We start from the raw sequence: 13,602 nt of genomic DNA on the forward strand, positions 1-13,602 counted from the left end.
AATTTGGTCTTAATTAACTAGACCAGATTCGTTTATTTTTATTTCCAGGATGGTATAATTTTTAATTATTTAAGCAACTAAAAATAATTTCAAACGTATTTCTTGATAAGGTTCCGAACATCAATCATAAAGTTGTCATTTGCATTATTATTTAATTTATCGCCTCCCTCCATTTTGAATTCTAAAATAACTGTCCAGTAAATATTTTTTATTTTAATTGTATTTAATGCGATTCTTCTAAGCCTATTCATTAGATATGCTTATTGTCCCCATAGTGTTTTATCCCATACAAAATTTGAAAATTTGTCATCAATGCCTGTTCTTTCTATCATGTTGGGAAAAGTTGTTGAAGTGTACTGATATCGTTTCCTGGCGGGAGTAGAAGGTAACGCTAACATTTCGGTTATATATGTGTAGTTCTTTTGTTTATACAACGCCAAGAATGGGCAATTAATTTTGTGTAAGGTGGATTAAAAGTGTTCAGACTTATTAAAAATGTTTTATATACAAGTCTAGTAATTGGAAATGGAATCTTTGTTACCGTCAGAAATTGCTAGACTAGTATATGGTATGTATTATCAGTTGTTAATCCTTGATAAACAATCAATGAATCTTATAACTTACTGATACAAACAACTTTTCATGGATCAGGATATTTGATTGAGGAAAACTGTGAAGGTGCTGCACAATTATTACTTGAGACTTCTTCTAGTTTGAAAGAATGTCTCACACTTCAGAAGAAAGGGCGAAAATTTAACACCACTGTGTTGGGACTATCATTAGTGGATATATTAAATTTGTATACTGATGCTGTTTGTCTTGGTTAGATATTTTTTAAAAGTTTGTTTCTGTTATGAGCAAAAGAACCAGTTCACTAAATTAATGTCTTGTTTTTGTTCCAGTTAAAAATTACTTGGCGAGGGCAGATTCTCTAAATCATGCTTTAAGTGAATTTGTTAAAGAATTAGGGAATGTTTTAGTTATAGATCATGACAGTGGACATAACATTTCAAAAACTGTTTTTCTTCGAATATCTGTTCCTAATAAGGTAGGTAGTACTTAATCATATTATGTTGCGCTTATTTCTAGTTTTAAAAATTGTCGAGATATAAACTTGATATTGTTTATACAAACGTTCAAGGGACCAAGCATTTATGGTTATTATAGCCTATCTTTGTTATAATCACCTATGTTAACGGGAATTTTATAGAACCTATTGCTGCCACTATATTTGATTCATTTCTTCATTGGAAGAATCCCTAATTCTGTTGGAAATAGATCTCAAGAAATCCATCTTAGAGAGCAGGAGGAACATAGCGGCCTCATTAGGTTTTAAACCATTTCTGCAGTATCCCACCAATTTCTTCATTGGAATTTCTCAATTTTTGACGAATCTATATCTTTTTTTTTTTAAGACCTTGAGTCCATGACCCTGTTTTTCTAATTTGATATGTTAGAGTTTCTTACGATCTATCCTTTACCTAAGCTGATGTTAATCTTGCCATTTTTAAGTTGATACCAAATGTGTAACTTCTCCGCAGTAAAAGGTTGAATTTTAGACATATTGACTTTCAGGAAATAATAAAACTAAACAGTAACTTTTTCTATGAATGAAGATTAATCCTATCATGATTCAAAGCTTAGTTTTAAAATAAAATAAACATTTTTTGGCAAATTAGGATTCTGGTCTGTTAGGGCTTCTTTTTAGTTCCTAGAACACTGTTGCTAAAACTGATCCTTGTTTTAGATATATATTTTTCTTATGATTAATCTATTGGTATTCATTGTGAACTTTGATCTTTCAATTTTGTTTAATATTAATCTTTTTACTTGTGTCCTTCAGTGTTACCAAGACTGGTCTTCTTGACTAACAATTATATCCAGGAAAAAATTAGGTACTATTATTTAAAAAAGTTAGGTATCATTGTTATGTATGGATAACAAATAATCTCTAAAAATGAGGCATTTGTAGGATCATTGAATATTTTAGATTTTAGTTGATTGAGATATTATTTGCATAACCTTAATCAAAACCTGTGTATGGATGGATATCAGTAAGCAGTATAAATAAAAAGTTCTGATAATGTGGTTAGAAACAGTGAAAGACTCCGTCATAGACCACAAAACCATCATTATTAGTTTTTTAGGTGTAAATTTGGTTTTGGCTTGTGTCCTGGTTTTTCATCCACTGACCTTGGTGATGTCCATTGTCGTGCTCAATCTGTTTCTTATTGCAAGCTACATTTTTTTCCCGAATAGGCTGTTTGTTACTTTACAACAACAATATACGTACCTCAAGGAGCTCTAACTGCTCCTGTTCATTTTGATGTGTTACCATTAAACTGAGCTTATTACTTTTCATGTCTTCTTTAAAAGTCTTGAAATTTCAGAAGAATTGGTGTTGAGGTGTGATAAAAGCCCTTTGTTTGACCAAAGTTTTCTTCTGCAGTTAACTTTAGTTATTATTTAAGGAAACGAGTCCTTGAAAAAAAAGTTCTTAAATATATGAGAAAGAAAAACATTTTTTTTTCCAAGATGAGAACTTCAGCGGGTGAAGACAAGTGATGAGCTGAGGAATTTAAAAGAAGCACCATGAAGAGTGGTAGATTAAGATGGCTGGGACATGTTCAAAGGATGGAAGATGGTAGGTTCCATGAAACAGAGGGATAGAAGATGAAAAGATTCTTCAAATGAAGAGATGGAGCGATAGCCATAAATTTCTATGGCTGCAGGACATGATCTTTGGACTCAGGGTGTTTAAAAGCGAAGAACAACTTAGGACATGTCTGAGCGAAGGAGGCCAAGGTTCTACGAGGTACATGCGTTATCAGATGATGATAATGAAGTTTGAGGTCTTAGTCGTCAATTGATGTTTGTCTTTCACCAGACTGATTTTCAGTTTCTGTTTTTCCAGTCAAAAACTTCCCAAAACAACAGCAATTGGTCCATTCATTCATACTACCTACACTAAATACCTTATATTATTCCTTGCAACAATCATATCTCTCCATGGTGTGATTTGAAGGTATAATAAAATGTAAATAATGTATTGGGAGGGGATTTTAACCCAAAATAGATTATTTATAAGTTTTAATGTTAAGCATATTATTAGTGTGCAACAGAAGACCCGCTAACTCTGATTTGAATTTTAAATATAATAATGGCCATTTCATGTGAAACAACCTTAGTTTAATTTTATTCTTGTTCCTCCTGTATTTATTTTTATAATTATTCTGTTTTTTTGTTTGTTTTTTTCATTAATTTTATGTTTATTTTTTCAGAAAAAAGCTCGCCGAAGTTCTGTACACCTGGAAAGTATCGAAGAGGAAGATGAAGAAGATGATGATGAAGAAAAGAAAAAAAAAGAAAAGGAAAATCAACAAAATGAGCAGAAAAAAAGTAGCGTTAGTGAAGAATCTGTTCCAGCTAAGAACAACGCTACTTCGAGCAATGATGATTTTGATTTAAATGTAGGTATGAAGTGATCAATCCAATTCACTTTTATCTTTTATTGAATGTAGTCAGTATGTAGCACATTGAAGATTCATCCATGATTATTTATTTAACACAGATATTACAAACTTTGCTTGACAATACTGCCCTTCATGAAAGACTTGCTGAAAATATAAATAAAGCTATTGATTCAAGTGGTGAGACATCAAATCATAAAACAGATGAAAAAAAGATTATTGAAACCATTTTACATAATACTGAGGCTGATCCTATTTTTCACGAGCTGTTGGATGAGTTAGTCGGTGAGTCATTGCTCTAGAAACGAATTATTAAAATATTAAGTTGTGTTAAAATAAGGATCTGCTTATATAATAACAACCTTCTATTATTAGATTAAATAGATGATCAATAATATTCATTTAATATAATTATGTCTTATTCAAAATATGTAAAGTTAGTATCATTTGCATTGTGAGGAGATTCTGTAGGAATGATCAACTGTATATTGTATAGTGTATATATATATATATATATATACTTCTACCAAACTATTTCATCTTACTGTTTTGCTAAAAAAAAATTTGTAAAGAAATTGTTTCTTCATTCTGAAATATTTATTCATATTTATTGATTTGGCAATTTATGTAACAGAAGAAAATAATTATTTTTAAAAATAAGAAATTGTATGTTTTAACTTTTGAATTATTTTATCCAGTAACAGGTAAATGAAATTTGAGGTCTTTGTATATTAATATATAATATAAATTATGTAAATTAATTTACCAAATATTAATTGGTTTATTGCAACGTTTCGATATAATAAATGAGGTTGTAGGATTGCAAGTTATTAATTTCAAAATCCAGCGATTCACAATTAAACTAAAGCTATATGTTTACAATGTTTAATAATTTCACAATGAAAGGAAGGTATTCCTTGTTTTAAAAACATATCTCAGAATAAAAGTTACATGTTTTTATTGTTTATACAGTGAAACCTGTTCTAAGACCTCTACCAATAAATAGTTTTAAAATAATTGATAATTTATCAATATCAATTAATTATTTTAATGACAGATTTTTAAGAAATCCAGGATGAAATGGTAAGAATAAAGATCCCCAGGTAACAGACACTTCTCTAGCAGATGAGGACAGGTTGATTTTTAAATCATGTTTTCAGTTAGGACGTCTGACCTCAAAACACCTTGTACAAAGTGGCAATTACGGTTTGTAGTTGCTTTGACATCTCATATTATTCCCAATTTAAATGCATAATTTCAGTTTCATACATTTTTTTTTTATCTAAGTTCACATACACACAGACCATTTTCTGAGACTTATTTATACAAACATAATGGACCTTAAAAGCTGTATTTATGTTGGATACTCAGATTCAAGCTATTCATAATTAGGATACCTCCTCTGACTACTTTTTTCATATCGTTGCTTAAGCTGTAACATTTATTATGCACTTAATTACAGCTATGTAAATAGCTGTAACAAAAAAAAATATATATATATACTGGATAATTTTCTTCTCAGCCCACATTTAGTAGGATTCCTGTATTATTTTTCTGATTGCACTAGAAGAACTAGAATTCTTTCAAGATGGCATTAGAATGCTGCATTGATATTTGTTTTTTAATTCCATTAAGATTTTTTCGGAGGTATCACAGCTTAAACGACAATACAGGTAAATAGAAGTCATAAAAAGTTTAACTAATTAAACTCTTGTTATTTTCTTCAAGTTAAATTTTGTTTAATGTATTGTTAAGAAGTGGTTTAGAATCGATAAATAGATTGGCAATCTTTAAAAAAAAAAAAAAAAAATCTAGTGGAATGTTTGGGCAAGTCTGTTATCTAAATATAAAATTACTTATGCAATCTGTATAAATTCTTGTTTTAATTCAGCAGTATGAAATATATTTTATTGCTATGGCAACATATATTATTTATGTTTTGTTGTTGTGTTTTGCAGCCCCACGTACTGAAGACACAACCACACCAGAGGATACAGATAAAGAGTAAGTCTTGTTTGATTGTATTTGTCCCATCATTAAAAAATGTAATAGTTATAAATATATGACATTTTCTTTTTCTTTACTTGCATCATAAATTGATACCTATTTTTCAACCCAGCCTCTTTACTTGTAATTTAGTTAGGATTTCAATTCGGATTTTATCCATGGGCTACGCACATTCTTAGCTTAAAACTATCCTGAAATTATTTTAGATAAATCAATATTACTGCATAAAAATGGTTCATCCACGTTTATCGCAAAATCTTAAAATAAAGTAAACATTTATCACACAATATCATATGGTGATTTTGGAATTGAGAGGGAGAAGGGGAAATTCAATACCAGAAATTTCATTAAACAAGTTTATTGATATGTTATCTGATGGTTTTATTTAATCATTGAACATCAGTATTTCTTTATGGACCGAGGAAAGATTATGAAATTGGAAAATTATATTTAGATATATGGAGGAATTTAATTTTTAAAGTTTTGTGTTCAGTTATTATTTTGTTGTTTGTTAGTTAGTTTTGAAAGGGCGAGTAACAGCCTGGCCATCAACGCCCATTGGTTGTTAGTTTTGGTCTAGTTAGGCCTAGTTGTTCCATAGTCATAGCTTTGGTATGGTGTACTGATCCGCACCAGAGGGACTCATTTCTGTGAGATTTGAAATATTATCTAGCTAGGCAATTATAATTTCGTTAATAATCGTTACGATAGTGGAGAGGATTATGAAAAGCAGATAAGTAATTTCTAATTTTAAAAACAAGGCAAGATAAATAGATAATTATAATAATTAAAGGCTAGTTATTAAGTTAGTCTGATGGATGAATTTAATTACTCTTTCTATTATGGATTCGTCATTTCTCAACGCCATTGGAACATTTGTTGGTTTGGTATCCCTAACTGGTGCAGAGTTAATGTGTAGTGATGAAATTATTCAAAAATGTGTTTGACGGTCAGATTACTATTACATTTTGAACATTTTGGAGGGGCCTCTCCTGTTATGAGGTGGATGTGTGTCAATCGGGTATGTCCTATTCTGAGTCAGGTGATCACTACTTCTTCACAGCATCTACTTCGGGTTGATGTAATCCAGAACTTCACATCTTGCTTTATAGGTTTCAACTTACTGGGTGGACTTTCATCCCACATTGCCTGCTATCTTTTATTAATACATCCCCTGCCATACATTATTAATTACATTAATATGTAATCTCCATACGAGCAAGTTCCTTTGCAGTTAAGATTGCTGCGGTTCTACCTGGGAGGACTAGCAGCTTTGTCGGCCATCGCATTTCCTATTATACCAACATGTCCAGAAGGTCCAGATGAAGTAGACTGATTTATCTATTTGATTTAGCATTATTAAGTATTCATGAATTCGTTGAACAAGTAGGTGAACTGAATACATTATATCTAGTCCTTGAAGAGCGCTAATGGAGTCCGATATAATTACTATATTGCCATTTAGTATATTTGTAATGAAAAAGTAAAGGGCGGATTCTATGGCACTTAGTTCTGCGGTATATATATTAGAGAGATGATGCAGTTTTCTCTTATGGGTTGTGTTTGGTGTCACAAAGGTTATCTGACTTTGAGCCATCTGTATATATAGCGGTATGTTCTGGCAGAAGTTATTATTTTTATTTCTCTTAATTGTTATATTATCTATTCATAATTATTTAATTTTATATGAATTGTCACAATTAGCAACACTTGTTATAATATCTATTCATAATTATTTAATTTTATATGAATTGCCACAATTAGCAACACTTGTTATAATATCTATTCATAATTATTTAATTTTATATGAATTGCCACAATTAGCAACACTTGTTATAATATCTATTCATAATTATTTGATTTTATATGAATTGCTACAATTAGTAACACTTGATATATTATCTATTCATAATTATTTTATTTTATTTTAATTGCCTGAATTAGTAACACTTGTTATATTATTTATTCATAATTATTTAATTTTATATTAATTACCTCAATTAGTAGTGTATCGAACTTTCAGAAATGGTGACCCGGCCGAAGAAAGGCAAGCTCCAAATCTGGATTGTGGACATACAACTAATGAGGGTATTTATAATAGTTAATCTTCATGTAGCAACATAGTAATAAGAATTCATATAGGTGCCTAAAGTTTTTTTTTTCACACTTGAGATGTGAAAAGAAATAATGTATATTAGCACTTAAAAAAACGAAAATGAACTTTAAACAATTGGATTTTGGTTTACACCTTTTCTCAAAACTATCAAAAACTGCAAAATATGACCATTTTTGGATATTGAAGTACATGACTTATACATTATATTTTAATAGGTACTAATAAAAGCCTCTCGAAAGGACAAGTACCTCCCAACATTACCCCCTCTATAAATTGTGGTGAAGTGAAAAACCATCAGTGCTACTGGTAGTTGCTTGAGTCTGCAGTCTGTAGACAGTTCTGCAAAACTATTATTATTATTGAATTCCTTTCCAAAGGCTTTTTGTGTTTACCAATTAAATATCTTAATATTTATAAAATGTTGTTACCATTAATTATGTAATATAATAGTATATTAACTACATAAAGAAACTAAGTATTTATTTACATTGATTACATGATTGTCATAAAGTGGTCCAATGATCCAGATAAAGGTTGGCCATAAAATATTGTTTACATTATAACTTATTACCTAGTATGTCTGAATAGCTGCTGAGTTGGGTGATGCATATCGTTAGTATTGTTGACGTCTTAGCTGTGGGTGTCGTCTTGGCCTAAAGGATGGCGTTCCAGGTCTTATTCGTCCTTAGAACTTCTTCTCATTGAAGTGCATCCTGCTCCCTCATCGATCTGCCTTACTTCTGTGTTCTGTATTTGTCTTCTGTCCTGAATAGATCTCCCTCTTGTTCGTAGAGGCGTTACCTTTTCGGAATCCTATTTCCCATTGGCTATCATTAGCCACGCCCAAGAAGAATACATTACAAGAGGCTGCAAGTGTGTATAAACCATAATTGACCTCCCTACTGACAAAGCCAGAAGGCGATACCTGTTTTAATAGATTTGTTGGGAAGGTTCCCTTCCACATGTCCATTAACCAGCTGTGAAAAGTGTCCCTGTTTTGACAGGCATCCTACCTGGGATAGGTATCTGCACATATGGCAAATGCTTTAATAATATCACAAGGATTATTACATATCAGTATTTGTTTGGTTATCGAGTTTCTATGTTCTGTTAAATAAAATTGATTAAATTAATAATGATATAGAGAATTAAATTAAGTGGCATTGAACAGCTAAATTGATACGTATTTAATAGTCATAGGTACTTTAGAATTTTTTTGTTTATGGATTTTAATTAAATGTCTCATTCCTAGATCCAGAAACATCAAAGAAAATTGAAGAACAATCTAACCTTGCAATAGAGGGCATACTTGCTGGTAATAAGAAAGTGCAAGATGAAAAGGTTAATGAAGAGCCTCAACCTACAGAAACTATCGTAATCTCTACACCACAGGTATTTAATATTTGATTTGAATTTGATTAGTTATATAGAATATTACTATTAATTATTAATCAAGCCTCACTATTAGCATTTTATTTTATCTGGAAATTCTATTTCCAGCATCCAATCAAAGAAAATTCTTTGATGAGGTGTAGATAGTTGACTGTAGATTAATGATTGGAGAAGTTTATCGGGGGGAGGGGGATGTGCGGTCAGCAAAGAACAACATAAATAAACAAAACCATATTTATTTATTTTATGCTGACATTTCAACCTGAGTTTCAGGTCTTCATCAGGGGTTATGGCGTAGAAGGTAGGCCTGCAACTCAACCCAGTTGAACCTGAAACTCAGGTCGGCATAAAATAAATAAATATGGTTTTGTTTATTTATGTTGTTTTTTGCTGACCACACCCCTCGACAAACTTCTCCAAAAATTCTTTGATATTTTAGGCAATTAAAATTAAATAAAGATCCTTACAATTGGAATAAAATTCATTTCTTCTTAAAATTGAGCTGATGAAAATCATAGTGGTGTATCAAAAAATTGGGTATATGGGTCATTCTCACTCTGGGCAATGTTTAGTTAGGGTTCAGATAAGTTAGCGTACTCCAATCAAGCTGAAAAAAATGGAAATGCTCTCTAAAACTGCTTAATTCAATTTCAATGTCCATCCAAACAAAACTGTTTTATAGATAAAGAAAAGAAGTAAATTAGAAGCCAGTTCTCTGTTCTTATAATGAGGACCATCATTATTATGGAATATCGATGGATTGACAAAATCTCTTTTAGATAGTTTTTAACAGCTGTTCTAAATATAATTTACTTCCATATCTTATTGAAAGGTTTGTGTATTCAGTTGCAATATTGTTACTGTAATAAAATTTTAGGATATTTCCTGTACTGTTGAAAATAATTGTGGTGAGAAAATATTATTAAAAGTCCACCAACTATGTTAAATTCTTTTTAGAGCTTTGGAGACTTTTAAAAGGGAAAATGGCCTTGATTTGTGGATAGATTCTTCGAATTGAAATTAAACATACAAGGTCAAGAAAAGGAGAAGTTCTACAATGTGATGCCAATAGATAATTTTGAAAACCAGATAAGGGAGTATCCATGGCCATGTGTATGTTTGTTCTGAATACTTCATTTTGAAACCTAAAAGCATTTTTTCCAAGAATTGAAACATATTCCATTTTATCTTGCTTACATAATTTTTAAGAAGAAAATTTTCTATTAATTCACTTTTTAGCATAAAGGAAACTTGATTTATACCATTGTCATTTTCACCAGCTCATTATTTATTTTTAGTAAAGTCCGTGTTTTTTTTAGAACTAGTGAGTTTAATACGGAGATTGACAAGTTTAGGTATTATGAAGGATTTCATAGATCCTGATAAAACATATTTCAATTAATACATTTTTATTTTATTCAATCTGGATTTATTAATCATAAACTAAAAGCTGTTATTTCATCTGTCTCAACTGTAGGCCATTGCAACTTCTAGCGGTATCTACAAACAGAGTTTCATCATTCCAGCTGGCTATACAGTTACCGATGTGTTTCCCACCACTCAAATATCTACACCGTTGCAACCCTTACATAGGACTAACCTTCCTACATTCGGTCATCTAACTCCTATTTTACCATTGGCACCCGGTGTCACTAGACAAACCGGTAAGTTGATCAAGCATTTTTTTGTTTGCTCCCTTCATAACGTTTTGTTTTTGCACTTTTGGAGTAGTGCCTATAAAGGAAATTATAGATAACTCTATGTCTTTCTTTTTTTTAATACTCACATGGCATTTTTTTTTTTTTTTTTACAGTAAGTATTCGTGGTGGTCTCCAGACACGTAGGAAAAGAATTCTTCCAAAATCGGAAACAGAAACCTTCTATATCAATGGTGAGTATACTGTTTAAAATTTAAAATGTGTTGGCACAAACAGTAACCAAAATTTAATCTGTGATCCAATATTTTAGTCTTATTGGTAATATTTTAGAAAATAAAGTATTCCCTGGTATATTCGGACCTAAGAAAGATAGATGAGTGTGGAGTTATTAGCTTTTTTTTTTTTTTTTTGCTTTTTTCATTAAATTGGTCAGATTCATCATTTCATAAAGTTTACTGAAATTCCGTTGCATTATAATGGGCAAATGGACACAAATGATGGCAGGAGAGAAGAAAGTGTGTGGTTGATAAAAATATTTCATGCATGTAAAGTTTCCCACTAAAATACAGAACTTTGTATGCTAAATTTTGTTTTTCAATAATTTTTTTTTTTAATTTCAATAATTTTTTTTTTTAGTTTCAATAATTTCAAAATGAAAACTTAACTGCTTAACTGTACTGATGTTTATTTTATGCCATTATCAGTTTACAGTCTCTTTTTACTTTTTCTTACCTAAACATGAAATGTTGAATAAGGGGAACTATTGCATTATTATAAAGTTTTGAATGCCAGTTTTTAACATGAATATTTTTAAGGTTCTCTGAGTCCAAATCGCCAAATCTCACAAAATTATCTTAGTGATATATGTGAACAGCCTAACTCAAAAATGAAAAGATGTACAAAACTCGAATTTCTTTTGATTTTACAGCAACTTTTTCATTAAAATCGATTGACTGGAAATAATATTATGTACCTTCTATTTTATTGTTCATGAAGGTGATTGCCTTCTCTTTTCACGAAAATTTCTGTCCTTCGAGCGCAATTTTTAGATGAGGGAACAAAAAGAAGTTGCTTGGGGCTAGATCTGGTGAGTAAGGCAGATGGTCTAACAGTTCAAACTGTAATTCATGGATTTTTGCCATAGCTACTGCTGAGGTGAGACAGTGCATTGTCTTGGTTAAACAGGATTTTCTTTTTCTGCAAATGTGGCCGTATTTCTACAAGTTTTACCTTCAGCTTGTCAAGCAATAATGCGTAGTATGCTCCTGTAATGTTTTTTCTTTTTTGAAGATAGTCGATTAAAAAAACTCCATGACTATCCTAAAAATCAGTGACCATCGCCAAGAAAACAGTATTTGCTGTCTTTTGGAGCCGGTTTCTTCCTTTGCAGTTTACTGTTTGGACTGTATTTTTGTTTCGGGCGTATAATGGTGTATCCAAGTTTCATCTACTGTAATTAATCGCCGCCAAAACTTTGATTTATTGCACCATCAGAGCATTGGAAATGTTCATTCAAACACATTTTTGGTCTTACGTGAGCAAACTTAGCACCCAAGGTGTGGACAGCTTCCTCATATCTAAATGTTGATTTAATATTTAACAAAGACGTTCTTTTGACATGTTCATAACCTCTGCTATCTCTCTCACTTAAATTCAGCAGTCGTCTAGCACACCATTTGGTGAACTTTGAAGAAGTTTTTGTCGGTAGTTGAAGTTTTTGGACATCCCGAACGTTCATTGTCTCCCAAGCTCTTATGGCCACGTTTAAATTCAGCTTTCCAAAATTTCACTGTGGTAAATCATGGTGCAGAGTCCCCATACACAGAATCTAACTTGTCTTTGATTGGCATAGGCGTATAACTAATAAACAAATATTTAATGACAGCTCTATACTCGATTTTGTCCATTTTTACAAAAACACTCACATATACTCACTCAAATGACTGTTACAGAAACACTGCATGTCCAAAATGGCTGAAACTTTGATGGGTAACTGTCAACAGAGAACAACAAAATTCACTTGCTTTTATTTACGAGTGCTGCCACCTTCACCTTGCGGTCGGAAACTTTTCAGACCACCCTTGTCCAACTTGGCTTAAATCTCGAATTTCCTCAATCTTCCCTTAAAGTACCTTTAATTTTTTTATTTGAAATAATTAATCATCTCTCATTGTCAGCACTAATAAATCATGGATAAATATAAAATAAGAAATAATTTGATGATTAACTAATTGAGAAAACAAATGTTTTCTGGTTTACATGGCTTTTAAGACATTTATCAGACTTTCACTTGCCTAAATATGAAATATATATTATGGGGAAGTATTGCCATCTGGAATAATAATGAAATTGTCGTTTTAAAACGAACAAAAATTTATATCATCTCAAAGCAGAATGGAATGTGAAAGTTATGTGATGTACCCTCCAAATTTCCATTCAAAGATTATCTAGCACTTGTCTTTTTTAGGCTCTAAGACCATGTGCTGACAAATAATCTTTGCATAAAAAGGACATCGAGTATAGGCATAAAATTAACAGTAATACAATTCAAAAGATAGTGTAGAATAAACTCCGAAACGTTGATTTAGTGAGGAAGTATAATAATAAAGAAAAAGTGCTCAGTTAATTAAAATGACAATTTGGATTAAATAAATAGGTCACAAAAATGAATATTTTTTCCGATGAAAGGAATATGGTCCGGGTGTGGTCAGAAAAACTCAAATAGTAGAATTATACTATTTTATTTAGTATAATTCTACTATTTGAGTTTTTCTGACTGCACCCGGACCATATTCCTTTCATCTTTACACACGGTCAATCAATAATCTTCCAGAATATTTTTTCCTGTTTGATTTTTTTTTGCCTCTGCATGATCTTTGTAGGTATAAATGTACAATTATTTAAATAATCCAACTTGCTTCAACTAGATTTTTTTTTATTAATATAATGAATATGTACA

The 13,602-nt window shown here is 31.1% G+C and overlaps 1 protein-coding gene across 1 annotated transcript in view; it reads left to right on the forward strand.

Annotated features, from left to right (window-relative positions):
- Positions 1-50: 50 nt before the first annotated feature.
- LOC106677407 (serine-rich adhesin for platelets) overlaps positions 51-13,602 on the forward strand; it is a 22,282-nt gene continuing 8,730 nt past the window's right edge. Inside the window, exons 1-10 of the mRNA XM_014415333.2 lie at positions 51-568; positions 652-822; positions 903-1,048; positions 3,282-3,470; positions 3,572-3,755; positions 5,429-5,474; positions 7,501-7,565; positions 8,846-8,985; positions 10,463-10,649; positions 10,799-10,876. Of these exons, the coding sequence (XP_014270819.1) occupies positions 526-568; positions 652-822; positions 903-1,048; positions 3,282-3,470; positions 3,572-3,755; positions 5,429-5,474; positions 7,501-7,565; positions 8,846-8,985; positions 10,463-10,649; positions 10,799-10,876 (1,249 nt within the window). The 5' untranslated portion in view covers positions 51-525. The remainder of the gene's footprint in view (positions 569-651; positions 823-902; positions 1,049-3,281; positions 3,471-3,571; positions 3,756-5,428; positions 5,475-7,500; positions 7,566-8,845; positions 8,986-10,462; positions 10,650-10,798; positions 10,877-13,602) is intronic.

Source organism: Halyomorpha halys, unplaced genomic scaffold (genome assembly GCF_000696795.3).
Source record: "Halyomorpha halys isolate HHAL.00 unplaced genomic scaffold, Hhal_1.1 Scaffold98.1, whole genome shotgun sequence".
Lineage (NCBI taxonomy): Eukaryota > Metazoa > Arthropoda > Insecta > Hemiptera > Pentatomidae > Halyomorpha > Halyomorpha halys.